This window comes from Gekko japonicus, unplaced genomic scaffold (assembly GCF_001447785.1).
Source record: "Gekko japonicus isolate JY-2015 unplaced genomic scaffold, Gekko_japonicus_V1.1 scaffold459, whole genome shotgun sequence".
Classification (NCBI taxonomy): domain Eukaryota; kingdom Metazoa; phylum Chordata; class Lepidosauria; order Squamata; family Gekkonidae; genus Gekko; species Gekko japonicus.
Window position 1 is genome coordinate 311,100 of NW_015173137.1, and position 27,647 is coordinate 338,746.

At 47.4% G+C, this 27,647-nt stretch overlaps 1 protein-coding gene across 2 annotated transcripts; it reads right to left on the minus strand.

Moving 5' to 3' along the window:
- Positions 1–27,647, minus strand: TSPAN31 (tetraspanin 31). Of its 2 annotated transcripts, XM_015422239.1 has the most exons (8): positions 27,486–27,647; positions 14,186–14,353; positions 10,145–10,225; positions 8,588–8,722; positions 4,993–5,106; positions 2,348–3,046; positions 2,179–2,239; positions 1–1,819 (listed from the first exon to the last, which is right to left on the minus strand). In XM_015422239.1, exons 1-6 carry the CDS (start codon positions 27,546–27,548, stop codon positions 2,972–2,974), a joined length of 636 nt encoding a protein of 211 aa, XP_015277725.1. In that variant the 5' UTR covers positions 27,549–27,647; the 3' UTR covers positions 1–1,819; positions 2,179–2,239; positions 2,348–2,971. The 2 variants fall into 2 exon arrangements, with proteins under 2 accessions (XP_015277725.1, XP_015277724.1); XM_015422238.1 differs by having other exon boundaries at positions 2,179–3,046.

Below are 27,647 nucleotides of genomic sequence, written 5' to 3' on the forward strand. Positions count from 1 at the left end.
CGACACAAATGTGTTTATTCAAACGGCTTGCAATAAGGTAATGCCAGTTTCTACAATGACAACAATCCAGGTGTGCATAATGGTGGAGAGCTCAAACCCATCTTTTTGCTGTCAGATTTTCAAAATGAGGTCAGAGCCCAGTCCTAGCCATGCTGCCTTCTCTCTACCACCATGGACAGAGCAAAGATGAGAACGTGCTGTTGAGTTGGAACGGACTCATGGCGACCTCGGCCATGGGTGGTTCAAGGCAAGAGACGAGCAGAGGCGGTTTGCCGTTGCCTTCCTCCATGCAGCAACCCGTCTTTTGTGGTCTCCCATCCAAACACTGACTCTGGCTGACCTTGTTCAGCTCCCAGGTCCTGGGCTGTTTGGGCTCCACAGAGCAAGGATAGTCTCTAGCAAGTTTTGCAGCACAGAAAGATGTCCATTCACAGGAATAGCCAACAGAGTTGCCCTTGAGTGGTTATTTAAGCAGGCCTTGGCCTAGCCCTCCCCTTAAGGTGGAACTGGGATGGGGGGCATTTGTAAGCACTGTCTAGCTCTGCATCACAACAGTTTTTAACCTCCCCTGCCACCTGTATAAAGTGCACAGCAGTTTGCTTCCATCATTGTTGGTGGCACTGCTGGACCAGAATTCGCTCCTCTGGAATCATTCAGCTGGAAACGTTGCGGGGGATAGGAAAGCAGTAGTAACAGACTTCAGTAAAAGAGGAGACTCCCTCTTAGCTTTAGGCAGCAAGTAGTACTAGACTTATTTGTACCTTTTCTGTAATACTGAAAACACACAAACGCACACTCTCCCCCCCCCCCATCCATGGCATCCATCTTGACAGACGAGGCCACTGAGTTTGCTTTAACTTGCACCTTTATGAGCTGAACAGCAGACTGTTCCGAAGCCCAGCTGTTTGTGCAGGAGCTGCTACTTCTGCATACCCTCCCATCCTTCGGATCTTATTCACAGATGCTGTAGTAGATGCCAACTGCCTCCCTTTATGGCTTCTCTCTCTAAATAAATGTTGGCTGGTCACTCTTGGAACTGCCACTAGGGTGCAGCAGCACAGAAAGCTTTGGTTTTCTCCAGCGGCACTGAACAAATGTTGCCGTCTTCCCCAGACATAAATTGGCTTCTGGCAAAACAGCAGCAAGGCTTCTTGACTACAGCACTTTATAAGGGATGAGGTGGTGGTGGTGGTGGTGGTTGGTATTGATGACAGATAATGAAAGAGGCCAGCTTCCTGCAACAAGAAGCCTTGTATTCCCCCCCCCCTTCTGTGGCTCAGCTCTTGAGAAGACAAAGCTGCTGTGTTTTTCCTCCTCCTGCTGTTAACTTTGCCCTGGATGGCAACACGTGGCTTCTGCTTTCAGGCTGCAGAGGTAACACACGGCAACAGTGCTGGGCCTTTGCTTTCTCGAACTGCCCTGCAAGCCCGTCCATGATTCTGCCCCAGAAGCCTTGAAACGGCCGCTCGTCACCGACAAGGGCGAGAAAGCATAATGCTCCGCTTCAAAAAGGGCTGCGTGTTGCGTCATCCACTGGTTTCGATAAGATACCACAGCCTCCTCGAATGAATGACCGCCAGCCTTTCTGTCCAGGGAAAGAAACTGGTGGAACTCCACAAGGCGTTACTCCCCTACGCCACCCCAGGGCCTTTCAAGGGAGGGGAGGAATGTCAAGAGAATGGCATAGCCCTACAAAGTCCTTTCGTAGGTTACCAACGTAGAGCACAGGGTAGAAGAACCTAGGTTGCAAGTTAACTGTATTTCTGTTCTTGGATCAATAGTGGTGTGAGCTTCTGCAGTCCTTCCTGGGGCTCTGAAACTGAACAATTTCTTATGTCAAATGACTCAGCCGTCACCCAAGAAGGCTAGGGCATCTACTGCAAACCCCCACCCCCACAGAACTAGCCCTATTATTTAAAAAAATCCCTTCACGTTACACCAAATGAGCACAGTACTAGGAACCTGAACAGGGCACTGCACATGTGCTCTGCAAGCATATCGCTGATTCTAAGCCTATTTCCTTAGCGAAGGAATCATGGGAACTGTAGTTCCCTAGATTCTCAATACCCCCAAGACAACATTTCCACTTATCCTTTCGGCACAAGCCATGATGGAGAGCTAAACCACTCTGAAGCCAATTTAAGAAGGACAGTGAGGAGAGAGGGTGACTTGACTCACCTTCTAGGTGGGGGAGGGTCCTGTTCCCTGAACAGGTCTACACAGGCCTCTGCTGTCCTCTCTGAAAAGCAGGAACGCAGGCTTATGAGACTTTTAGAAAGATCAGAAAGACTAATTTCAATTTAGAGCTCTTGAACAAAAGCAACACAACCCAGCGGCCGTGATTTACCTGTAACCAGGTGCGTTTGGCTAACACCTAATCCTTCAGTGAGAGTTGCACCATGCAGCAACATCTGTATTTTATCATTCTTACACAAGTCTACCACAGCCGAGAAAGAGCGTGAAGGGCAGGCGTATTCCGTGAAAGGCAGTCTGTGGCAAAAACATCATTTTCTCTTAATATATCGAGATCAAGCAATTTACCTTGGTAGGATGAGAACCTCAGTAAAGAAGCTCTAGGGCAAGTCACGTCTTTAAAAAAAAAAAATGTACACACACAACCCCCCAAAAATGCGTATTTTAAAAACACAAAAGTGATTGTAACTATGAGCAGCAACCAAATGAGTGACTTGGCAAACAGATGACTCTGGCTCATTCTGAGTTGCTAGCAACTAATGACTTTTTTTTTTTGCCATCTGCTAAAAGCTTCATGTCAAGGACGCAACCGTTGCTGTTTCATCCAATCAGCCGTTTTGGTGCAGCGGCAAAGTCCCACCCCCTCTCTCTCACAGGGCTGCTTTGTTCCTGAGTGAAGGGAGATGGGCTTTCTTGAAGAACTTGACCAGTAGCTAAAATTGGAGGAAGGAGCGTGTGAAGAGACGTTGATAATGATGAGGGAAAGGAAGAGGATGTTCTATAAAAAGGCACTGGGATTCGCTCTGGGATCCTTCTGGTTCCTGTAGCGCATGGCAAGCCACACTCCAAGAATCTGGGAGAGGGGAAAAGGAGAAGTTGAAGGAGTTTCACTTATAGGACTTCCTTCAAAAGGAAATACCGAAGTTAACATTTTTCAGTGTATGGGGATAGCAATATTCACATTCATGTCACCGTCAAAAGTGTTTTCCTGCAACGGGAGGAAGGTGAACTCTACGGAGATCATTTGTACATATTTCAAGGAGGGGGAAAAGGTTAGAACAGGTTTACCTGGCCTTAAAACTGCCTTTTTAGAAGTACCACTACTCCTGGGATACACACATATTCAATAGGTACAGCCTTCACTGTCTTGTATCTTGCCAGCAATGGCTGCACCTGTTGAAATTCTGCATTATGGCCACAAAGGAGCATAGCACAAAGACCTTCAGAGGTCTTATGTGATGGTTAGCTCATGCTGCGGGGGGCGGGGGGTGTCTCCCCTTCAGGGGTCATTTCGTAGAAAAAGAGCTAGGGGGACTCATTAGCATAACTCATTAGCATATGCCACACCCCCTGACATCAGGGGCCCGGCGGTGGACCTGCAAGGCCGGCGGGAGTGTTAGGAAGCCCCGCGGAGGCCCTCCCTGGCCCCAGGCAGGCAGGGGTGGGGAGAGGCGGGGAGGAAGCAACTTACCCTCTCTCTTCTGCCTCCTCCTGGCTGAATGAGGGCCGGAAGCGGGGCGGCTGGAAGCAGGGGGCGGGGCTTCGTCATGTGCCCTGCCCCCCTGTACCTCACCCGGGGGGACTGCGGCCCCCCGCGTCCCCCCCCCAAATGACCTCTGCTCCCCTTTGATTCTATGAGAATCTACCCTTCAGAATTAAATCGAATGGGACAAGTGCCCTTATTGATGGAATCTGGCATTTTCGTAGAAATAGTGTTTGAACAGTGTTTCTACCAGAAGATTCATGCAATTATTCTGGGTACCCCAGGGAAACCCAACAGCTGAAGTGATGTTAAGAAAACTTTAGCCATGCAGTACTGGGTGTATAATCCAGCCACCTGAGGAATCTTTGGTTGGGGAGGGGGGGGGTGTTTAACTGCAAAGGTATGCCTGAAAGCCTGCTGGAAGTCTCCATGAGGTGGCTGAATAACAGCCCAGTTTACTGGGGGAGAGCGGTTGAAAAGCTGAAATAAATAAATGAAATTTCAGTGCCCAGATGTGAAGCTTCACTGGCCTACTAGGACTTCCTCATGATGACTAGCAAAACTAGAATAAATTATTCAACAGCATGAAAAACAAGGCGTAGTACACCATGTACTTTATACAGGTGCAAAATTCAGCTCTCCTTGGCATAGAACTTGGGCTAGTCATATTTTTTATTTTATAGCAGAGCACGCACACAGCCAGCCATCCCACCCAAGAGCCAGATTCTCGGATTCCCCAGCTTGTTGCAAGGCCATAGAACACTTAGAGGCGGGCATTTTTCCCCCCTCAGCATGGACCATCTACTGAAGTCGAACCATTGCAGGAAAGCAGGTGCAGTACGGAAGAAAAATTGGGCATGTAAATTATCAGGGGAACTGCACATGTCACTGATACAGCGATGGAAGTGAAATGCTGAGGTTTCTCCACCAGAGAAGCAATTTCTCTTTCTCCCAGCCCAGGAGAAACCCTAGTTTTTCCCGAGCTCCGTGGTACAGTGTGAGAACAAAGCAGCCGTATAGCACAATTCTGCTAGCCGCTCTCTTGAGTATTGATGCATATTATTAGTGTGGCTCACATCAATATCACAGTCAAAGCTGGTTTCTGCACAGAGAGCAGGTGCTATCTATGAAGTTCGTAATATCCCCTTGAATAGATTTCAAGAGGAATAAAAGGTACAACCGCTGTTAGCTCTTACTCTTTTTTTTTAAGCAGTTTTTTTTTCCTCCCGGCCTGTGGTGTTGAGGGGGGGAAAGAGGAAACACCCACCCTGACCCCACCCACCCTCTTGTCTGTTCAGCCTGGTAGGCAGAGTTACCTCTGTGAAACTGAAAAACAGCCCAACTCCGCCAAGGATTTTTAAGGCCTCGTCCGCATGCTCCATCATCTTCACGCCACACGTGATGCATGGAGAAGATGATTCCCAACATTCCTGCAGGGGATGACAAATGCACCACATCACTTACAGGAAGAGATCACGGACCTCACGCACTTGTAGCCAATAGCAGTGGCCTCAAAAGTCTGGGATTAATACCTCATTATCCAAAAATACAACTGTCCTGTAACTGGGAAGACTGGCAGCCCTTGAACGCAGGCAGTCTCTGGAATTGCTTGCCACTTGTAACTGTTTTCTGTGGCATTCATTTTATTCATTTCCAGATTTCTTTTCTCTCTAATGGGGACCCAAAGCAGTTAAATCGTTCCCTTCCATTTTATCCTCAAAACAACCCTATGAGGTAGGCAGGGGTCATTTCGTGGAAAAAGAGCTAGGGGAAGTCATTAGCATAACTCATTAGCATATGCCACACCCCCTGACATCACCGGAAGTGTGTCATAGGCCATGAGGGGCCCGGCGGTAGACCTGCAAGGCCGGCAGGAGTGCAAGGAAGCCCCGCGAAGGCCCTCCCTGGCCCCAGGCAGGCAGGGGTGGGGAGAGGCATGGAGGAAGCAACTTACCCTCCCTCTTCTCCTGCCTCCTCCTGGCTGAATGAGGGCCGGAAGCGGGGCGGCTGGAAGCGGGGGCGGGGCTTCGTCATGTGCCCCGCCCCCTGTACCTCACCCGGGGGACCTGCGATCCCCCGCGATCCCCCCCGAAATGACCTCTGGAGGTAGGTTAGGTTTCCATGGCAGCGGAGGGTATAATTATCTAAAGTAGGACTGGCAGAAAACAAAGGAAAAGAGGAGCAAAACCGAAAAGGAGTGAAGTCAAGAGATGCCTACAGAAACAGGAGACTGAACAAGCAAGAGAAGAAGATCAGGCAGAAACAAATCTGAGAGACAAAAAAAGCAGGAAGCAGCAAAATTACACAGCAGAAAAGTCAGGAAAGCGAGTTTAAACTGAGCACGGCAATAAGTAGGGAGCCGGCGAAGGCGACGTGCAGAGAAGAGAAACGCTGGTGGCAGCTTCAACAGAGCACATGCATACAGGGAAAGATTGAGGGAGGTTATTTAATCAGTTATAACACTCTAATGAGACAAGCTTAGTATCTGGAGTAGGATCTGCGTAAGGGGGGAGGGGGAGACAGCTCTTCTGAACAAGAAAAGCCATAATTGCACCATGACTGATACTTTAGAACAGCAAACTGTGTTCTGGGGAACCCTGGGGCTCCCTGGATGCTTAATGAGAGAAGTCGGTAATGGCAGATAAAGCTTCCTTGAAAAGGACTGCCTGCACATCATACCAATCTTCCCCTGAAATGCACAACCACAGAGGTGTGTTCCAGAGCACATTCCCATGGAAGACAGTGAAGAAGAAGAAGAAGCCTGGCCAGCATCCTAAAAGAACTCGGTGACCATGGAGGCCTAGGAATCCCAGCTGGGCCTAATCAGTGTTCCAGGTGAGGATGGTGCACCTCACTGGCTTTAACCCCCAGGTTAAATACAACAAATGTAATAACACAGAGACTGGAAAAGGGAGACTGTCAGCCATTTCCCCCCCCTTGCCCGTATTGCAGCTTCTCTTTTCGCACACCACGGTAGTTCAAGTTGCCCAGGCGCAAGGTATTTTCAGTGGAGGCACCTTACCTTTGGAATGCTCTCTTCCTTGAGGCTGACCTGGCACGCAGCAATCCATACAATCTTTTAGGTCCCACGCCCAAACCAACCAAGAACATTTTTAAACCCTGAGGCTTTTAACTGAAGAGGCTATTTTATGGTGAGCTTCTCATCTGTTTTGTGGATATTTTTAGGGTGGCCCATATGAAGCTGCCATTTAATTAATCAGGCCATCAGTCCATCAAGGTTAGTAAGGTCTACTCAGACTGGCAGCAGCTCTCCAGGGTCTCAGGGTAGAGGCCTTCCATAATCACCTATTACCCAGTCCTTTTATTTTAACTAGAGATGCTGGGGGACTGAACCTGGGACCTTCTGCGTGCCAAGTGGATGTTCTACCACTGAGCCACCCCGACCCTCCAGTGCTCAATGGTGTTTTTTAAAGGCTTGTTGATGTTTTTAGTTACTTTATGGTATGTTTTTTGTTTGTAAGCCACCTCAAAGCAGGAGGAGGAGGAGGAGGAGGAGGAGGAGGAGGAGGAAGAATTATTATCATCATCATCATCTTCATTTACACCTTGTATTTCTCACTGGGACTCAAGGCAGATTACAACAAAAGAAAAGCAATTCAATCAGACAGCAAAGACCTCCAACAAACTGTGTGGTAGTAGGACTAGGATTTCAGAACTGGAAAACTGGGCAAACAAGAAACCATTTGAAGCCTCACATACCATAATAAAGGAAGCGGGTTCCAAAGGTAGAAGACATTGCCATAAACACAAAAAAAGGGTGTGATACATACAATAAGCTTTGCAATGGAATCCAGTAACATCCTTCACAGAAGGGACCTCCTGAGCTGTTCCATTATACTGTCCCTTTTGTAAAAATCCCCCCCCCCAACATGAAGCAGCAGCAAATAAATTCCATAAACAAAGCAAATAAACATTTCCTATAAGGGAAAGATCCATGCCTTCCCAACCATGTAGGTTAATTTGGAAGCAACTACAGTGTACCTTTCAGAAGCTTTCCCACCAGTTTCCACTGAAGCACTAGGTACTGCCCACTTTTAGATAATACGGTCCCCTTTGTTTGCTTCAGATAGACTCTATCTGAATAGAGCAGCAGGTCAAGTATTGTATCTTACTGGTATCCAACACTGGATACTTCAGAGGAAGGATAGAAAACAGTACAGGGCACTGGGAATATTCCAACCCTTGTAAAACCCTTCCTGCTATGAGCCAGAGGGTATTGGCCTTGATGTCACAATCCTATGACCACTTTCCTAAGAGTAAAACCACACTGGGGGAAAAGTAGGACATCTGAGTAGATGCACTCCCCAGACTAGCTAATGTCTTAGCTGATTAGCCTGTTGTTTCCTGTTAGTAGAGTCACCCACCAGCCTCTGAGAAAGGATTCAGAAAAGGCCTTGCTCGCCACTATTAGCTGAAACGTCCTCCGGGTAGGACACAATCCCTCCGTCTCAGGCAAGAGCTGTAGAGAGATTGTTTAGCTCAGGGATCTCCAATGTGGTGCCTGTGGGCACCATGGTGCCCACCAACACCTGTTCCGAGCGCCCGCTAAGTGTTTTTTTTTAAGAGGGCGGGGTCAGGTGGGGATTTTCCCCAGCAAGGCTTTTCATTTGCCCAGCAAGGCTTCTGATTGGCTGTGCAGACTTTTAAAAATGCTGCTTTGGCAGTAGCTGCTACCACAACCCAAGGATCTTTGCTGTGTGACTGAAGGTAATCTGTGGTAGCCATTTTGTGGCTGGCTTCACCTCCTATGGCAGCCATTTTGTGATTGTACCCACTATGCTGTCTCAGAATACCACAGGTGTCTGCAGGCTCAAAAAGGTTGGCGACCCCTGATGTAGCTGGTTGTCTGCACCTTGGATGAGCCAGGATTGTGCGCACTAATATACCTACCGCACTGCAGTGTTCAGTGCTGCCCCTGTCTTTTGGGGTAGTTTTGTTGAAGAACCCGCAGCAGTTCAGACGTTTTTCCCACGTGCTCCTGGTTTCGTTGTCCAGCATTCCCCAGGCACCGCTCAAGAGACTTTCCTGAGGGAAAAAGAAAGAGAGCTTTGAAAGTCAGTGTTCAGTGCTGCAGAGGTCAGCACTGCCCTTGTCTTTTGGGGTAGTTTTGTTGAAGAACCCGCAGAAAGTGTGAGTCAAGAAACAAGCCTCCGAAACCAGGTTGCAGACATATTTTATTTGCCCTTTATTGGATTTTATGATGCTGGTTTTAATTCTTTTGATTATGCGTTAAATGAATTTTAGCTGTCTGACACTAGCTTTCCAGTATTAGGTTTTAGATAGGGAAACTGTTTGGAATGAAGGGTATAAAAACAGAATACATAAAATAGCCAAGAAAGTCACATTTTCTCCCTGTCTCTCATTCTTACCTCACTGTAAAGCCATATTGTGTCGGAAGGCAATTCAGACCTGATAAAAGCATTCCAACTATTAATGACTCAAGTGTACTCAAAAACTGAAGTGATGCAACTGGGAAGGTGGAGGGGAAATCCGACCTGCCCTTTCTTATTCCTGAGCAATCCCAGCAAAGGCAGTGCCAGAGATGAAGCAGAGGAGGGCAGGTATGCAATTGAACTGGAGGACAAGTTGAGACCAGGTGTGCAGAAAAGATTAACCGTTTGGCCAAACATCTTTCCTCACTGTGTGGTTTAAGACAACAGAGGAAATTCAACCTATATCCTAGTTCTTTTCAATAGTTTCAAACAGCTCGTTTCAATAGTTTCCTTCCTCAGAGAACCAATGAATCCCCATCTCCCTAACGTCAGCCATTAGAATCACAGGGCCTCTGCAAGGCAGCAGTCCTATACATACTGGACTGGGACTAAACCCAACTTGATGCAGTGGGATCGACGTCCAAACAAAACATTTATTTATTTGAAATACCCGCAACCTGATTCTGAATAATAAGATTGTGTGGCTTCCTAACTAGGGTTATCAACCTCTCTGTGGGGCTTGGGGTTCTCCTGGGATTACCAGTCTTCTCCAGACTACAGAGATCAGTTCCCCTGGAGGAACTGGCAGTTTAGGAGGATAAACTCTATGATAACCATAGAGTCTAGGAGAAACCAAAGTCCTAGAGTGACATAGCATTCTTGCTGTGCTTGCTTTCTTCCACCCCAACTCCACCCTCCCCAGGCTCCACCCTCAAATATCCAGGAATTTCCCAAGCTGTTCCCAACCCTGTTCCCAAAACTCCCAGGTAAGCTTTTGCAGTGCATAGGGTACCCCAGCAGAAAAACCCCTGAGTCCAACAGAGATACAAAAGTTGCTGGGGAAGGTAAATGTTTCAACAGGGCCCAGTTTTCGTGCATCTTACAGCATTCTCCCTCTTACTGTCTAAACTGCCCTTTCAGAAGCACCAAAACTCCAGCAACTAAGAGGGCCACTTGAACACCCTACAGTTTCCCTCCCAAGCTGAACAAAACTATGGCAGGCAAACACTCTTACCTGTTTGCTTTTGCTGAGGGCCAGACACGAACAGGAGACTCCAAACTGGAAAAGAAAGACTAGCCCTAGAATGATCATGTACTGAAGTGATGTTGCCATTAAGGAAATACTTGGGAAAGTATGAGAGAGAAATTCCAAAGACAAGCCAGCCAAATTAAAGAGAAAACCCTTCATTTTCCTCCAGTTATTGGTTAAAATACATTGTTGTACTAAAGCGATGAAAGAAAATTCCGTCTTCCCTTCCAGTGCACCGCTGAAGTAGCTTTAAAAAAAACAACAAAAACTTAGCTTCAAATTTACTGTTGGATCCTGTGCTGCCTTCTCTTGGGTAACAAAAGATCTTTCATGGACATCCCCAGATCATCCATCAAGGCTGGGGTTTTGTTTTTTTTAAATACAAGCTCAAAATTAATTTTCAGAAGACTTTAGATTTCCAGATTTTTGTATTCTTTTGTGTTGCTTTGCAATCCAGTCATCACAAAGGCAATGGTTGGTATCCTACAGCCCCTTCCAGTGGTTTCCACCCTTTCCCTTTTCCCAGCAGTTTCCCTATTAAGGCTTTAACTGGGGGAAAGGGGACCATGCATGCAAAAGGCCATGCAGGGCAGAGGGGCTGCAGAGAGGAGGGGAAGCACAAGTGACGGATCCTCCTCCCTCTTCCATCAGCAGAGCAGTGTTAAGAGACAACTCAGCGTCTAGGTTTAGTCCTACATTAGCAGGAAGGGGAGATTTTCCAGCACATATGCCTTCCAAAACCCTCTCTTCCACAAAGTGTTCAAAAACTAACCATCTTGCATTGAATCAGGTTATGCTCTATAATTCCCTGTGCATCTATGGAACCTCCCCTAATGGGTGGGAACAGAGACTGGCCATCTGGCACATCCCTCTGTTTAGACACTCACTTCCCTACTACACCAGACAGGATGCTGGGACTAGCCCTGTACTAGGGAATGCTTATTCCAGCTCAAACATCCAGATGCTTTATTTGCACTGAGATGAACACCACCACACGAAGGCAGTCATCGGCTGCAGTCGCACACACTAAATAGTCCAGTTCACACAAGTGCCAGTTCACACATTAAAATCCAGCTGGAAAGTGCACTGAAAGTGGATTGAAAGTGGATTATTTATTGTGTGTGATTGCAGCAAAGACTCTACTTTGTGAGCTACTGGCATTAAGGTTGTGAGCAAGCGATTTGGCTACTGCATAAATCAGTATGCTCTGGAGCCATCCTTCCTGAGCTAAGATAAAAATTTGTGAGACGGAGGCTAGAAAACTGAGAGCTAGCTCACGCGAACTCAGCTTAGAGGGAACGCTGCACGTGATGCATGCACATCCATCTACTTCACTGTGTGCGAGAGAGAAAGAGAGATCCACATCCAACTGATCATGGGTTCGTGAAAGAAGAAAAAGAGTGAAAGATTCTTGCGCCTATATTAAATGACTATGCAAGCATGATACATACTAAGGATAGGAAATTCAGTATGTTTTTGTGTGTGGCTATCTGGCAAGAGGGATGGAAGATTTATCCCCCCTTCTTAATGGAAATTGCAAACTACAATTTCCAAGCTCAGAGATTTGGGGTGCTTCAGTCAGAAGGAGTCCCCCAGGGATCTACATGGTGGAAAGCATGGTCTAGGAGAACCACTGAACACGTAAGACACACTATCAGGCATCTTAGATCACAGTGAGAAACCTTTACCACATTTCCTGCAGCCTTACAGTAACCTCCAGAAGAACTTAGGTTAGCGTTTCCTCATTTCCAGTCAACTGAGCAGACAAAAAGAATTAGCTGACACTCCACAAGACATAATGCTGCTTATGAGTTTTGTAAGAAGAGCACAGTCTTCCTGAGCGGGGGTGGGGGCTGTAGGACAGAACCCACAGCACTGTAGGACAGAACCCACAGTAACTGGATGACATCACTTGGGCCATGGTCCCAGAATAACACCCACTTTGCCATAACGTTCCAAGAGGCCTCTCAGATTTTGTGGCCTTGAGAAGACTGCCAACAGTGCCCCAGCATGATTACCCCAAGAACTTGAAAGGTTCTGAGGTTTCTCTTTAAAGTCATCTCCCCTTCCCCAGCCAATCGGTAAACATACCAATCAAATCCTGTTTCAGGATAATACAGTTGTTTGTTGTTGTTGATCAGTCGCACAGTCAAGTCCGACTCTTCGCGACCCCATGGACCAGATCACGCCAGGCCTTCCGGTCTTCCGCCGTCCTCTGAAGTTGGCTCAACTTCATGTTCGTTGCATCTATGACACTGTCTAACCATCTCATCCTTTGCCGTCCCCGTTGTCTTTGACCTTCAATCTTTCCCAGCATCAGGGTCTTCTCCAGTGAGTGCTCCCTTCTCATTTGGTGGCCAAAGTATTTGAGCTTCAGTTTCATTATCTGGCCTTCCAGGGAACAGTCAGGGTTGATTTCTTTTAGGATTGACTGATTTGATCTTCTTGCAGTCCAAGGGACTCTCAAGAGTCTTCTCCAGCACCATAGTTCAAAAGAATCTATTCTTCGGCGCTCGGCCTTCCTTATCGTCCAACTCTCGCAGCCATACATGACTACTGGGAATACCATTGCTTTGACCATGTGGACTTTTGTTGACCGGAGTAGAAAACTTCAAGGGGAGCAGCTAACAGGATCAACCTTCCCTTAGGCCCTTTTCCTTTAAAGAATCTGCAACTACACTTGGCAACTAGCTCCCTGATTTTAAATTTCCCTTACACACACACACACACACACCATGCTGCTGTATCTTCATCGTATCCTGTAGAGCACAGCCATCTCTATCCTACAATTGTCATGACAGCCAGAATTTTTTTGAAAAGTGGGAACATCATTCCACATATTAGAAGAAGAAGAGGAAGAGAACAGATTGGATTTATACCCCGCCCTTCACTTGGAGTCTCAGAGCGGCTTACAAACTCCTCTCCCGTCCCCTCCCCACAACAGACACCCTGTGAGGTGGGTGGGGCTGAGAGAACTCTGACACAAACTGCTCTTTTTCAAGGACAGCTGTGCCAGAGCTTGCGACTGACCCAAGGTCACATCAGCAGCTGCAAGTGGAGGAGTGGGGAATCAAACCCGGTTCTCCCAGATTAGAGTCCGCACACTTAACCACTACACCAAACTGGCTCTCACTACACCAAACTGGCTAGGAATTTGTTACAGCAATCCCCCAAAAGCTGGGCTACCGCAGGGATCCATGATGAGATAGCTTGTGATCTTGGAGTCAGACGTCTGCCTCAAAGATCATATTAGACATCACATCTTCCTCCTCCACTGTTCTCAGTCATTTTGGGGGATTCAAACGAGGCAAGGAAAATATAGGTCGGCTCCTACTAGCTTCTCCGCTGGCAAAAGGAGGGAGGAGCAACCCCCCCTTCTTCTGATCACCAAAAGGGCAGTGCTGGAGATCGTGGCGCCCGAGGGAACAGAAACCACATGGGACAGTGGCAGTAGAGAGGAGAGGTGCTTGGGTGAGATCAAGCCGGAAAGTTAATAGGATCCATCCCGGTATGTGGCATGAATTTACTTTTGCCTAATGCATAAGGGGAAAACATTATTAGAGCTGTCTAAATCCAAAGGGAAAACACAACAGTTGTCTATGAAAGAGAAATTTTACATCTGCTCCCCAGCCTCTCTCCATACAAAACATGGGAACCTCCCCCCTTCTTTCCTGGATAGGCCAATATTTTTAGACTCAGTTCCCACCTCGTCTCAACAAAAGAAGACACAACATCCTGTTCCAGCAGTCCCAAAGGAAAATGAGGAAACAAAGCCTCACAAACCTTGTCAAGCAAACATGTGTGCGTCTCTCGCTCTCCCACACTGTAGGCTACAAATGAGTTACCAGAATAAACCTATAAGTAGGACAAACCTTTGCAACTGCAAAATGGATGCTACATCACGATTCAGTAGGACACGTCTGGGGCCCAGCAAGGTCATGCAGCACGGGTTCTGGCATGGCCCATCTCGGGAGGGATGCAAGAGAGCCCTGCCCTTGGTTGGCCAACAGCAGCAGAGAAGGATACAAAGAAGAGCATGACTTGGTGATGATTGACAGCGCCGATGAGCCCCACGATGGCGATGAGAAGCAGGAAGAACCCCACGGCCAGGACCCCTCCAATGATGTGGATGCTGGAGACAATGCCGAAGCCTTTCCCCCAGGCAGCCACGCCAATCAGCAGCAGCCCGACCAGCTGGAAAGCAAGGAGGATTGGGGGTGGAGAATGGAAGAGTCAGAGGCAAAGGTGTGGGGGAAAGAAGCCTGCAATTCAAGCACTTCCCCTCCCCACTATGTTAACAGGCATCTCCAATCCCTGTACGATGAGGAGCCGACTTTTCTCGTTCACTTGAGTGACAGGAGCCCACGAATACAGCTCAATCCATAAACGGTCATAAAAGACTTAATCCTTTTCAAGGCAACACCACTGGAACGCTGTTTAAAATTACAGCCCTCTTGCCCCTCAGACTGGCAGATCAGGCTTCCCTTCATTTATGGCTTGATAGCATAGGGGGGGTCATCTTGTGCTACAGGCAAACATACAAAATTCCCCCCCTCCCTATAAGTATCAACAAAACAGCTGCATCAGTTAGATGTAGAAAAAACCCTCTGCGTTTAACACGTGTCTAACAAAAGGAAAGCAAATGCCATGTTTGTTGAGGGAGGTATTTAGGGTTGCCAGATCCAGGTTGGGGAACTCCTGGAGATTTGGGGATGGAGCCTGGAGAGGACAGGGACCTCAGTGGGGCACAATGCCACAGAGTCCACCTTCCAAAGCAGCCATTTTATCCAGGGGAACTGGTCCCTGTAGTCTGGAGATGGGCTATAATTCCAGGGGATCCCCAGGTGCCACCTGCAGCTTGGCATCCCTAGAGATATCCTACCACCAGTGTTCCCTCTAAGCTGAGTTAGAGTGAGCCAGCTCACACTTTTGTAGCCTCCGGCTCACACATTTTTTGTCTCCGCTCAGGAAGGAGGGCTCCAGAGCAAACTGATTTATGCAGCGGCCAAATCGCTCGCTCACAGCTTTAATGCCAGTGGCTCACAAAGTAGAATTTTTGCTCACGAGACTCCACGGCTTAGAGGGAGCATTGCCTACCCCCCAAGTTACTTTTATAAACTTTGCAAGACTCTCCTATGATTTAGGGGGGGAAAAAACCTTTTCTCAGTGCCATCAGAATTTATAAACTACTAGTTGTGGGTGTTTTTACTATTTGAAAAACGAATCATTCATGCCTTTGCGGAAGCAAGCCTCTACACAGGTTTCAGCACACTTTTCCTGGTCTAATCCCAAGGTATACACCTTAAACAAGGCGACATTTACATTAGCATTTCCTGTTTCCGATTGGATATCCGAGTTCATATTTAGAATACACAGAGCCTTGCGGTTTAAGATACGAACACTCTGATTTTCGAAGATCAGGAAAGGACATCCAAGTCTCCAATTCCAACTGTGGCATTTCCACCTTCTGGTTTGGAGTGTCTCCTTACATACTGGAAAGGTTACCAAGGTTCAGAAGCATGAGCCAACCACAGCAGAACACGGAAGTTCTTTTTTAAGGTGACAAAAGCAAAACTCCCATGAGTTTGCCCCTTTGCTACTACCCTGCTGTGCTTTCAGCCTGCAGTGGAAGTCATACATCCACTTCTTTAAAAGCAATGATAGCTTGTGGTTCGGCCAGTGGCATGCCTGTATTTCATGTGGACAAATGCAAGAGAAAAATCAAAAAAATGCGCAGGGATGTTATTTGTAAAAAATTATTGTGGTTCTGCCTTTCTTCTAAGGTTCCAGGAGGTGCTTACAAAATGCTGGGTCAAGACACTAAGACATCCCTTGTAAAGCAAACAGTTTCAATTAGAGCTACCAGAACCAACCGTGTTATTGAATTTTGACACCAGACTACGGTTGGGATTCCACAGAAAATCTCTGCTTCATAGAACAGGTTTCCGTCAGCGAAAAGGGACTTCCTGCCCTCTTCTGCTGCAGCCCAAAATGTTGCCCCTGGGGAACCAGAGGGGGGTGTCAGGAGGTCTAGACAATGGAGGGGGGGAGTCAGTGAAAATCCTCCTCTCCCCCACTAGAAATTTTCTGCAGGGTCTACGGTTGCCAATCCCCAGTTGGGGGCAGGGGATCCCCTGGTTTGGAGGCCCTCCCCCCGCTTCAGGGTTATCAGAAAGTGGAGGGGGGGATATCTTCAGGGCACTCCATTATACCCGGTCCCCATAGAGTACAATGGAGTATCGATCCACGGGTATCTGGGCTCTGGGGGGCTTTTAGAGGCAGAGGCACCGAATTTTCAGCATAACATCTGGTGCCTCTCTTCAAAAACCCCCAAAGTCTCAAAAATATTGGATTAAGGGATCCAGTTCTATGAGCCCCGAAAGAAGGTGCCCCCATTCTCCATTATTTCCAATCAAGGGAAGCCATTTAAAAGGAATGTGGTCCTTTCAATCATGCTTCTTCCCTGTCCTCTCCCAGAGGCTCCTGGAAAGTCTCACGCTGGCTTGTCAGCCTCACCTGGTAACCCTAAATGGTACCAGTGTGCGTGGCTTGGATGGAGAATGAGTTGAGAGCAGCCACCGTGTTAGAAATACAAGCTCCTACCATGGAATCACAAGAACCTTCTGGGTGTGTGTGTGTGGGGGGGTAGACCTGGAAGTGATGTCTCATCCTTGGTCCTGGTTCCACCCCCAAAGTCCCCAGATATTTCCTGAGTCAGGCCTGGCAACCCTAGCAGGGTGTAACTAAGCCCAAGCAACACTTGCCAATTCTAAGACTGTCCTATGGAAAAACTTATTTATTTATACTTATATTTATACCCCGCCCACCCTGTAAACAGGCTCTTGGCGGCTTACAAAGGACGGCAAAATATGCCGATTTCAAATAACCCATAAAACATTAAAATAGCATAAAACGTACTTAATATATCAACAATAAACATTAAAATGCTCACAATATTATATTATTAAAGTGCATTTTCATTCCGGTCATCTTCTGATCTTCAGGCCAGTCCTATGGGCCAGATGTTAAATGGCACCGTCGGTAGTGGGCCAGTCCAGTATTCCCAATGTACACATGGGATCGTTGGTGGTACCTTCATCCTGCACACTCTTCTCACACTTAAATGAAGTCTCCTCTAGCCCACTCTACGTATCATTCCACACAGCTGGGTGAACTCAACAGATAGCCCAGAGCTGATACTCAGATTTACATAGCTAAAACCAGAATCCTGAAAATCTGAGATTTTGGCGAAAATTTTTATTTATACCCCACCATCTTTCTCCCCAGTAGAGGCCCAAAGCAGCTTACATCATGCTCCTCTCCTCCATTTTATCCTCACAGTAACCCTGCTTAAGTATGGTTCTTGCCCTCATGGTTGTATTGTGAAATCCAAACAGTTTGATAGAGTCTCATGTTGCAAGTACCCTTTACACAGTGAACACTGGGTTCCCAGAACTGTTTGCCATGTATTAGCAACGCAGGTCCCAGGAAAATCTGTTCAAAATAGGCTGGTAAGGCAGGGGGAATTGCATTTCCCACCCACTCACATGTTATCCTACCTTAGGCTGGAAGTTCCTACAGCTTCAGTGGAGGAAGAGCCAATGAAGCTGGAGGAAGCTTTCAATCTTTGCTCAGTGGAGTAGTAGGTAGGATGCATGCCACTGATTCTCCCTCTTGGCTTCCTCTCGTCCAATTCTGACACCGGGGGCAAAGGCTGAAGGAAATTTGTGGCATAGAAACAGTAGATAGTGAGGTTGCCATTTGCAGCTTGGGAAATTCCTGGAGATTTCAGGGTGGAGTCTGGGGAATGACCTCCGCAGGGTATAAAGCCACAGAATCCACCCTCCAAAGTAGCCATTTTCTCCTGGGGAACTGACCTCTGTCATCAGCAGATCAGATGTAATTCCAGGAGATCTCCAAGCTCCACTTGGACACTGGCCACGCTAGTTGATCGGAAACAGCAATTAATCCCCCCCTTCCCACCCCACTGCAGTACAATTAACTGCCAAATGCGACCTTGCTACTTTGTTCTCCCCTCAATGTTTAGGCACCAGAGGATGTCTGGCAGTCACACAATGAATGCCACTTGTCAAAAGCTTTGCATCTTCACCCCTCTCTAGCTGTCATCCACATTCCAATAGTCCTCTTTAGCCCATGCAACAAAAGAATATCCAGCCAAAAACAGTTCTTTACAAAACTGCTTTTTTGCCTTCTAAAGATTTCAAGATAAGAAGGAACCTGGGGGGAAAAAAACCAACTTGCTTTAGCTCCGGAGTGTCAAACATAAGGCCCGGGGGCCAGAACCGGGCTGTCCAGGGCTCTTATGCGGCCCGCGAGCAACTGATGCAAGGGAGGGAGTGCTCGGGGGGGGGGGATGGGTGGAGCCACTCCACTTACCAGCTGCTGTCCTTTATACAGTTTTTATTTCCGGTACCTGGCATTACATTTTATGGCACACACTGCCTGGCCCGGCAAAGTGACACTTATGTCAGATCCAGCCCTCATAACAACTGAGTTTGTCACCTCTGCTTTAGCTAGCTGGAAGGACTTCTTTGCAGACTCCCAGTCCTTGCCATGGATCACCAGCCCCAACACCCCACAAACCATATACCCTTTCCCCTCTATCACTGCTCTGATTTAAAGATCTGTGTTCAATTTGGTATTCTGTCATCTTTCGGAGATGTGGTTCACACAGGCAGAAGAATGTGGCGGTAGAATGTGGAGTCCCCTTTGCATGAAAAGAAACTTTGGGCCAACAGGAAGCTAGCACAGCAAAGGGAAATATTCCAGAATACCCTTTGCTTGTTCTGCTGCATTTCTATTTGTAAGAAGCATCTAACATAGAGAAGCATTAAAAAAAAAAAAGAAGTAACCACCCATAGCATGGTTGCCAACCTCCAGATGGGACTTGGCGGTCTCTTGGGATCACAACAAATATCCAGACTACAGAGACCAGTAACCCTGGAGAAAACTGGTTGTTCTGGAAAGTGGACTCTATGGCATCATACCCAGCTGAGCCAAACTGTGCCCTCCCCAGGCTCCATCCCCAAATCTCCATGAATGTCCCAATCCTGAGACACAGTCAGAAGTGGTGCAGTCCATTCCACCACCTCATTCTCCTCCATCGACCGGAACTCAGTTAAAATGGCTTCTGTGTTTCACTCCAACTGATTGAATCTGAGAAACTGAAATATCTGTGCACGGTCTGCTCACAAATCTCTGCTGGCATCGTTTATCACCCTTGAAGGGAGCCAAGCTCCCTGGCAAAATAAGCTTCGCTCAAAGCAGAGACTAGAATTTGCCCTCAAGAAGCAGCGTGGTTTTACATCTCAGCCCTCTGTCGTCATGGTGCAGGGCTGCTCTGCATTATGTACCACCTCCTGTCCCTGTCCCCCTGCCCCCGCCAGACCACCAGTCTACAAGGAAGGCCATCTATGTGTTTGGTATCTTCATTTATGCAATTCTCTTGTATGAACACCTTGAGATGTTGTAATATATCAAATCACCATTGGCCTGCACTATCTGCCACCATTTAGGCAAACTTGAAGGACTTTTATTAACTATTAACTTTATACAGCATCTCTAACATGCAGTGTGCTTCATGCAGTGCAGTCGTGAGCAGGGTTACACCCTTCTAAGTCCACTATGGACTCAGAAGTATTCAACTTTGTTTGAAATTGCACTGACAGAGTCATGTGGTTGGAAGATAAGGTCCTTGCCCCAAAAGATTTACCATCTGGACAGAGGGAAAGGAGGCACAGGAAATGGGTAATAAGGATGTGAGCGAACATAGTTGCAGGTAGAAATAAAAAAGCTTCCTGATAACGTGAAGCCATCAGAGAGGTAAATGGGGGGGGGGGGCCTTTCCCCAGTGGGGCAGCTCTTAATCCCATTTTACATTGACAGAAGATATTTTCAGCAGCCCTGCGGTTTAAGCCACAAACCATCAGGGCAATTTTTGGGGAGGAACGCACAGGAACGGAGTTCCGGCTGGCTCCCAAGTTGGCCACGCCCAGCAGGAACTCATTAGCATAATAGGTCACACCCAATAGCAGAAACTCATTAGGATTGGCTACATTAGGGGTGTGTGGCCTAACATGCAAAGGAGTTCCTGCTACAAAAAAAGGCCCTGGGTTTTGACAACGAACAAGGTAAACAGAATAACAAGCAAAAGGTGGGTATGGCTGGATAACCACACTTCTGGTAACATGGGGGTGCGTCCTAATGTGCTAATGAGCTGTGCTGGCAGGGGTGTGGCCTAATATGCTAATGAGTTTCTGCTGTTGGGTGTGGCCTATTATGCTAATGAGTTCCTGCTGGGCTTTTTCTACAAAAAGAGCCCTGCGAAACCATAATTTTAGAAAACGTACGGTAAATGAAAAGAGCTGTTCTGCACACAATGTTTGAAAGTACTTCTCCAGTAGCCAGTCCTAGGATTGCTGCTTATCTTCTAATCCAATCAAACACATTCACTTCGGGGTGCTGGCATTGACCTTCAGAGCCTTGCGTGGCCTGGGACCAACATACCTAAGGGAACGCCTTTGCCCATATGTGCCCCAGAGAGCCTTGTGCTCTGCTGAGCAAGATCTGCTGGTTGCCCCTGGCCCAAGGGACATCCGTTTAGCCTCGACCAGGACCAGAACGTCTTCTGCTCTGGCCCTGGCCTGGTGGAACAAGCTCCCGTGTGAGATCAGGGCCCTGCAGGACCTTTTACCATTCCGCAGGGCCTATAAAATGGAGCTGTTCCACCACGCCTTTGGTTGAGGTGGCGGCCGTCCAGAAAGAACATCTCGGCCTCCAATGCTGAAGACACCATCTCCACGCGGCTCGGAGTCCAGCGGGACCAGTATCAGTACAAATTGTTTTAAAATGCTGTTTTAATGTTTTAACTAACTATTTATTGTTACGTTTTGTGTTGCCAAAATGGCCTTACTATTGCTGTGATCCACGCTGAGCCCATTTTTCAGTCTTTCGAGCTAAATGGGAGAGGAAGACTAAGGGAAAGGCTCCATAGGAAAGGTGGGTTTTGAGCAGTGACGTAACAGAAAAGGAATAGTGCTGTGCAACACCAGAGCACAAACCTGTTTTGGCTTGCTGGGATAGCTATCCCGTTCCTTGAGGATGCTAACACCACAGCCCTCAGCCATGCACAGAGGACTTGAGGGGGAGGAGACAGGAGCTTGCTGCACCGGGTTTGATTCCCCACTCCTCCACTTGCACCTGGCTGGATGACCTTGGGCAAGCCATAGTTCTGATAAGAGCTGTTCTTGAAAAAGAGCAGTTTCTGTCAAGAGCTCTCTCAGCCCCACCCACCTCAGGGTGTCTGTTGTGGGGAGGGGAAGGGGAAGGAGTTTGTAAGCCGCTCTGAGACACCTTTGGGTAGTGAAGGGCGGGGTATAAATCCAATCTCTTCTTCTTCTTCTTCTTCTTCTTCTACCTCAGGGGCATTCAGAGTACCTCCAAATGCAACAAGGAGGCAGAGACTGGTCGTGCCTCCCCCTGAGCCTGGAGCTCAGATGAGAGGCAGGGGATCGCCTCAGATTTCATACTGTGCTTTGGAGGCATCCTGGACACCCCCTTGGCAGAGAGAGCAGAGACCATTATTACCACAGCAACCAACCCGTAGGCCCTGAGGGGGAACAAAGGGGAATGGGTACAGTACTCTGAAAATAGCTAGAATGATTCCCCAGGCTTTAGCACTGTGGAAATCCACTAAGGATGCCAGATTCCAGGTGGGACCTGGGGATCCCCTGGAATTACAGCTCATTTACAGACTACAGAGATCAGTTCCCCTGGAGAAGATGGCTGCTTTGGAGGGTGGACTCCACGGCGTGCCCTGTTGTGGTCCCGGTCCTCCTCAGACTCCATCCCCAAATCTCCAGGAGTTTCCCAGTCTCAATCTGGCAACCCTACCCCCCCATCCCCTGCTGGTGGCCAGGGGGCACCTGGCAACCCTAAAATCCAGCCCTTTCTTTTAGCTCCTGACACAGGGAAGGGAATCCTCTTGATAACACCTTCTACCAAGAAAAGATCAACGGCAAAGGCGCTGTAGGTAGCTTCTCCCAGACCTAAAGATCTAGTCCCTTGGAGGCCCACCAAGCCTTAGCAACCTTAGGGAAGCAATAATAACATACCAAGATCACATTTCTCGAGCTAACCTGGGCTGAAGACCATTCTTTGGTGCTGTACTCCATTATTTAACAAACCTTTAATGTGCACTGGAAAGGAAGGAGGAATCCAGATTGTCAGGAGTAGCAGGATTGCTAAAAGGGAGGGGAGCCCACTTCAAGCAATCTTCAGCGCATACCCTAAAATATCCTAGTTTGGGCATGCTTGCATTGGCCATGAACCCGTAACTCATGCTACATTTTTAGCGGTATTAACTGGTTTAAAGCTATTCAAACTTGACTTGAGCCTATGGGACAAATAAAAATTAAATAAAAGTAAACGAGACGTAGCAAGATATTTTGAGCTACATCTTCTTGCCCTGAAGAGAAAACACCGGAAGATATTCCACACCCACATGCATCATCCATTGCAACGCAAGGCCGCTCTCTCTGGTTCAGCTTTCCATGCCCCACCCCTTCCAAGAGCGCTAGCTGGTTTGATCTTAATACAACTTTTAATAGACAGCTCACCTTTTGGAATTTTCTGCCTCACAGGCACTCATGATCTCTAGGACAATAACAACTATTTGGGGTCTCTTTAAGAATTTTGAGATCAGCAGCAGCTCTGTGGGCAACTGATATTTCCTCGGATGTACTGAAAACCAGAAAGATGCTTTTTAGGGCCAAAGAAGACGTGACTGTGTCCTTGGGTGATTTCCCACAAGCACTGCTCCATGCTCACTCCTCCCTTTTGCCCCGATGGTACGTGTCAATTTCACACAAGCTGCTGCGCGGCCGCATTTTGCCCCGCAGTTTCGTGCGATTTTCCCCGCGTCTACACAGTCCTCAAAAAACAGAACTGATTGCAAAAAAAATGTTGGCACATTTATGCATATGTGGTGGAGGTGTGATATTGTACAAAGATACTGGGAAAAGGTTTTCCGAATGTTAAAAGAAATAATAGGATTACCGGTACCTTTCAAACCAGAGACAGCTTTATTAAACATGATCCCAGACATGTATTATAGTACAGAGAAATATGTAATTATATACTTCCTTACGGCAGCAAGAATACTGCTAGCTAAACGATGGAAAGATGAGAAAGTACCTTCAGAAAATGAATTAATCGAAAAAATGATGGGTTTAGCAGAAATGGATAGATTAACGTTGAGATTACAAGGAAAAGATAAGGAGATATTTGAAAATCGATGGAAACCATTTTATATATGGATTGATAATGTAATTAGAAAAGACTCACAAGGATAAAAAAATGTAAGACGAATGCTGTATGTAAACTACAGAAAATGTTAAATAAACCGTTTAAAAAAAAAAAAACAGAACTGAGTAGACGCAGGGAAAATCGCACAAAGCTGCAGGGCAAAATGCGGTCGCGCAGCGGCTTGTGTGAAATTGACACGTACCATCGGGCCAAAGAGAAGAGTGAGCGTGGAGCAGCGCTTGTGGGAAATAACCCCTTGTGTCCACCATGAGGATGCTACCACCATTTTAAAGCCTCAAATGGGCAGTCTAAAAATGGTGCAAGGGCCTGATCCTGATAGGGCCTTATCACCTCATCCCACTACACTGCAGGAGACCCAACAGGGCTCAGGCCCTCGCACCGTTTTTAAACCACCATTTTAGGCTTCGAGAAGGTGGCGGCATCCCCATGGTGGACGCAAGGACTCCATGACATCGAGTTTGGCCCTTAGGCTGTGCTATTTCTAGTTGCTGTTCTGCCACTTAATCAAATCCATGATCAAACCACTACCATCTGCAGCTAGTGAAACATGCAGCACTTCAAACCAGAACCCTTCACACTGACAATATACTTCTATTTTAGATGGTTTTTGCAAGGTCCTCCAACAGTCATAACAAGGAGATTCCTCTAGATATCGAGTTATTTTAATTATCTGCATACCACTCTCTATCACAAGCTGGTTCCCAGCATTTCATCACACTGCAATGGGGCTGAGAAACAGAACAGATGAAAGGGCAGTGTTATGCAAATTCATACAGGCTTGAACCGTAACTGCTGGGGTCGCCATGACTAGGAAATTGATTCATCCTGTATAAAAACAAGACCAGTCCTGCTAGACCAGACCACTGGCCCATCTATTTCAACAGCTTGTTGCACACAGTGGGCACCCAGTTGCCCTGGAGAGCCAACAAACAGAGCTCAGAAGCCAAGGCTTTCACCTAAAGGGGGGAAAATTCAAGGAGTTGCTCTCTCGCATTTCTTCATTTTTTCTTTCTCTCTAGCAGCATGGTATGAGCATTTCCATCTAACTCCTGAACAGTCCCATTTAAGTAGCGTTGGAGAACACCAGTCAAGCAGATTCTACCCTACAAGAGTAACTAGATAAACCAGTGTTGATCCAACCATTTCATGCATGGAACGAAGTTTTCCTGTGTTCCTCTCTATTCCTGCAGCCTTTGCTAAACCCTGGAAAGTGCATTCTCAGGGCTGCAGGACCTACAAGGAAGAACAGCCACATGAGCTGGGGGACTAGTATGAAGGACAGGGGATGAAATCACTCCTCCTTCCTCTACTGTAGCTCCACTAAATAAAGGGATTAATTTAACCACCTTGTCCCTCCTCACTCTAGTCCACTGACTAGCTTGGGTGTTCCTCAGCACAAGTCCCACAATTCTGGGAATAATCTTTCTGAATGTCAGAAGGGGCTGCAAGAACTGAGAGGAACATGTGAAAACTCCGTGTGTCTTCCATGCATGGGTGGCTGGATCCATGCCACCAAACCTTGAACTGTCTGATCAAGATCTTCCGCCAACTACCAAAGTAGCTACTTCCTAGTATTCAAGGCACAAAAAATAAGTTGTGCTGTTGGCACATTTCATGTGTCTGCAAGTCTGCCGGATGAACATGAAATCAGGTTATCTGGTGTGGAATCTGGCCTACTCTATATGCTTCCTGGCCTTTCATCCCTTTGTGAGTTCATCAGCCTCAGGGCCCCTTTTGTCTTCACCCAGGATTCAAACATTGTAGATCCAAGGAGCACATACCCAATCCCAACACCCATCCTCAAAATCAGTATGGATGCCTAGCCTGTGCCTGCCTATCCATGAGGAACAGGGCCTTTTGCTGGAAAAACCAGTCTGGGAATGACCTTCCTCTGGTGGCTCACCTGGCACCAGATCTCCTGCTTTTCTGCCATTGGGTGAAGACCCATTTGTCTGTCTTCCCAAGTTTTTAAGGGAAGATTGTTCTGTTCTATTTGCTCCCACTCTTCACTCAGTAGTTTAATTATTGCTTATTAGGCTTTTATTTATTTATTTATCATTCAATTTATATCCCGCTCAAACCCCAAAGGGTCTCTGAGCAGCTTACACACAATCATTGGTTCCTAACTAAGGCCACAATTATACGGGGGGGGGGGGGGGGCATCCCTACCAGCACCCGGCAGCAGGGCTTGTTGTTGGAGTCTGGCTTCTTCCGGCCTTTGAGAAACTTTGCTGCTTAATTCACTGGGTTTTAATGTTCTTAATGCTTCTGGCGGCTATTTCTCTGCTGTTTCAGGATTTTGACTGAATCTGTACTTTATGGTGTTTTCATTATTTTAATATGTCATCCTGGAAACTAGTTCTCTGGTTGAGAGGCAGGTTACAAAGTATAACTAACCAACAACAAACAAACCCAGCCCAGCTATCTTGTATTTCTTGAGAAAAGTTTTTTCTTAAGACAGACCCACTAAACAATCATTATATAACCCTTTTTGGCCATGATTTGTGTACAGTTATGAAGTCCTGCACTGCTCTTAAAGTGGCCTTTTAGCTGATACTCATACCTGAAAAGTCATAGAAAAATCAAGGTTTGCCTGCTGTTGAGTTTACTCAAGCTGTAGAAATATTTTAATATTGTACTGACTTACTAGCTATTTCTGATAATACCACAAGCAAGAAACTGGGTAAATAACTGTCCATAAGCAGGGCACAGCCATGGCTCTTCCTAGTAGAAAGAGGATGCAAAACAGCCTCACGTGATTCTTCAAGCTTCCAGGGCCCACAAGGGCCAAGAGTCTCATGGGCCCCGGAAGACTAACACAGTGATGCCACAAATCAGTTTGTGAGCCCCTTAAGGAGCCACAAGATGGGGGGGGGGGGGGCTGTAGCAGACTAACATAGCTCTGGAATTTGTCACTTTGGAACGGATCCGATGGTTTCCCCAATAAAAACACGCAGATGAAAAATTCTGGCTGCTTGTAGGAAAGAAGGGAAAGTAGCATTTCCCACAGTCACCAAGGCTGGCAATGATAAACAAAAGACATCATAAGAAGACTGAACCTCTGCCACAACCCTCTTTTATGGACCAGTACTTTCCCATCTAGTCCAGGAAGCTACACTGCAAGCTCCCCTTCCTAGAGTACTACTGATTTAAAAAATTCTCCTTGAATGCAGGATCTTTCGTTTCCCTGGGCTAAACGCGACCCTTCTTTCCACTAAAGAGCACCCAATTCCCAAGCATTTCAGTCTCATCTCTACCACCCATTGCACCCCAGACAAATGTGAAGACTCACAGACACAACTCTCCAACCTTCCTCTTCCAACAGCCCCTAACTAATGTATTGTATATCGTTGCGCGCAGATCTATGCATTTCCCAGAGGGGTAGCCGTGTTACGCCTGTAGCAGCAAAACAAAAACCAGAGGAGTCCCTTAAAAAGCCTAACATTCATTCTCTGTGCATCTGAGGAAGTGAGCCCTGACTCAGGAAAAGCCTGTGCTGGAACAGATTTCATTCTTCTTTAAAACGCCAATGGAGCTGGGTATGTATGTGCACACACGCAGGCCGGTGAGTGCTCTTCCCTCCCTCTTTTACGCACCACCTCATCATTACTCGAGACAGGATGACCTCAGCCTTTTATCTCAGCCTCTTCCCGGGGAGGGGAGGGGGGGGAGAGTTGCCACAATGACCCAATGACGAGCCCAGAAGGACCCAGGGCATCCCAAAGTACATTTAGGGCACCCTCCTCTGCCCCCCTAGCCACGTCCCAAGGAAACAGCTGCCCTTTCATGGAGCTAACCCTAAAGCAGCTGCGCCCCAAAACTCCCCCCCCCCCCGCTCCATGCAGACTCTCCCAGCCAGGCCACCCAGCCTTCCTCCTGCTTCCATCCCTCCTTCCTCGCAGCCCCTTTATATTAACCCCACCCTACACCCCTTACTAGGCCAGGGGAGGTAGAGGAGGGAGCTGCTTGGCAAACTCACCACATAAACGACGTTGAGGGCGCAGAGCGCGTTGCGTGAACAGGCGAAGCCCCCGCAAACCATCTTCCCAGACTGGAACGCCCGAAAAGGAATAAAAAAGGGGGAAACCCCAAAAGGGGCACAGCCTCTGCGCCTGTCCCTTTAAATCTCAGGCCACCGCCA

Coding starts and splice junctions, on each gene's coding strand:
- TSPAN31 (XM_015422239.1), bottom strand. CDS start 27,548: ATGGTTTGCGGGGGCTTCGCCTGTTCACGCAACGCGCTCTGCGCCCTC. Junction 14,354..27,485: donor CCCTCAACGTCGTTTATGTG/GTGAGTTTGCCA, acceptor CTTGCTTTCCAG/CTGGTCGGGCTGCTGCTGAT. Junction 5,107..8,587: donor GCACTGAACACTGCAGTGCG/GTAGGTATATTA, acceptor CATCCCCTGCAG/GAATGTTGGGAATCATCTTC.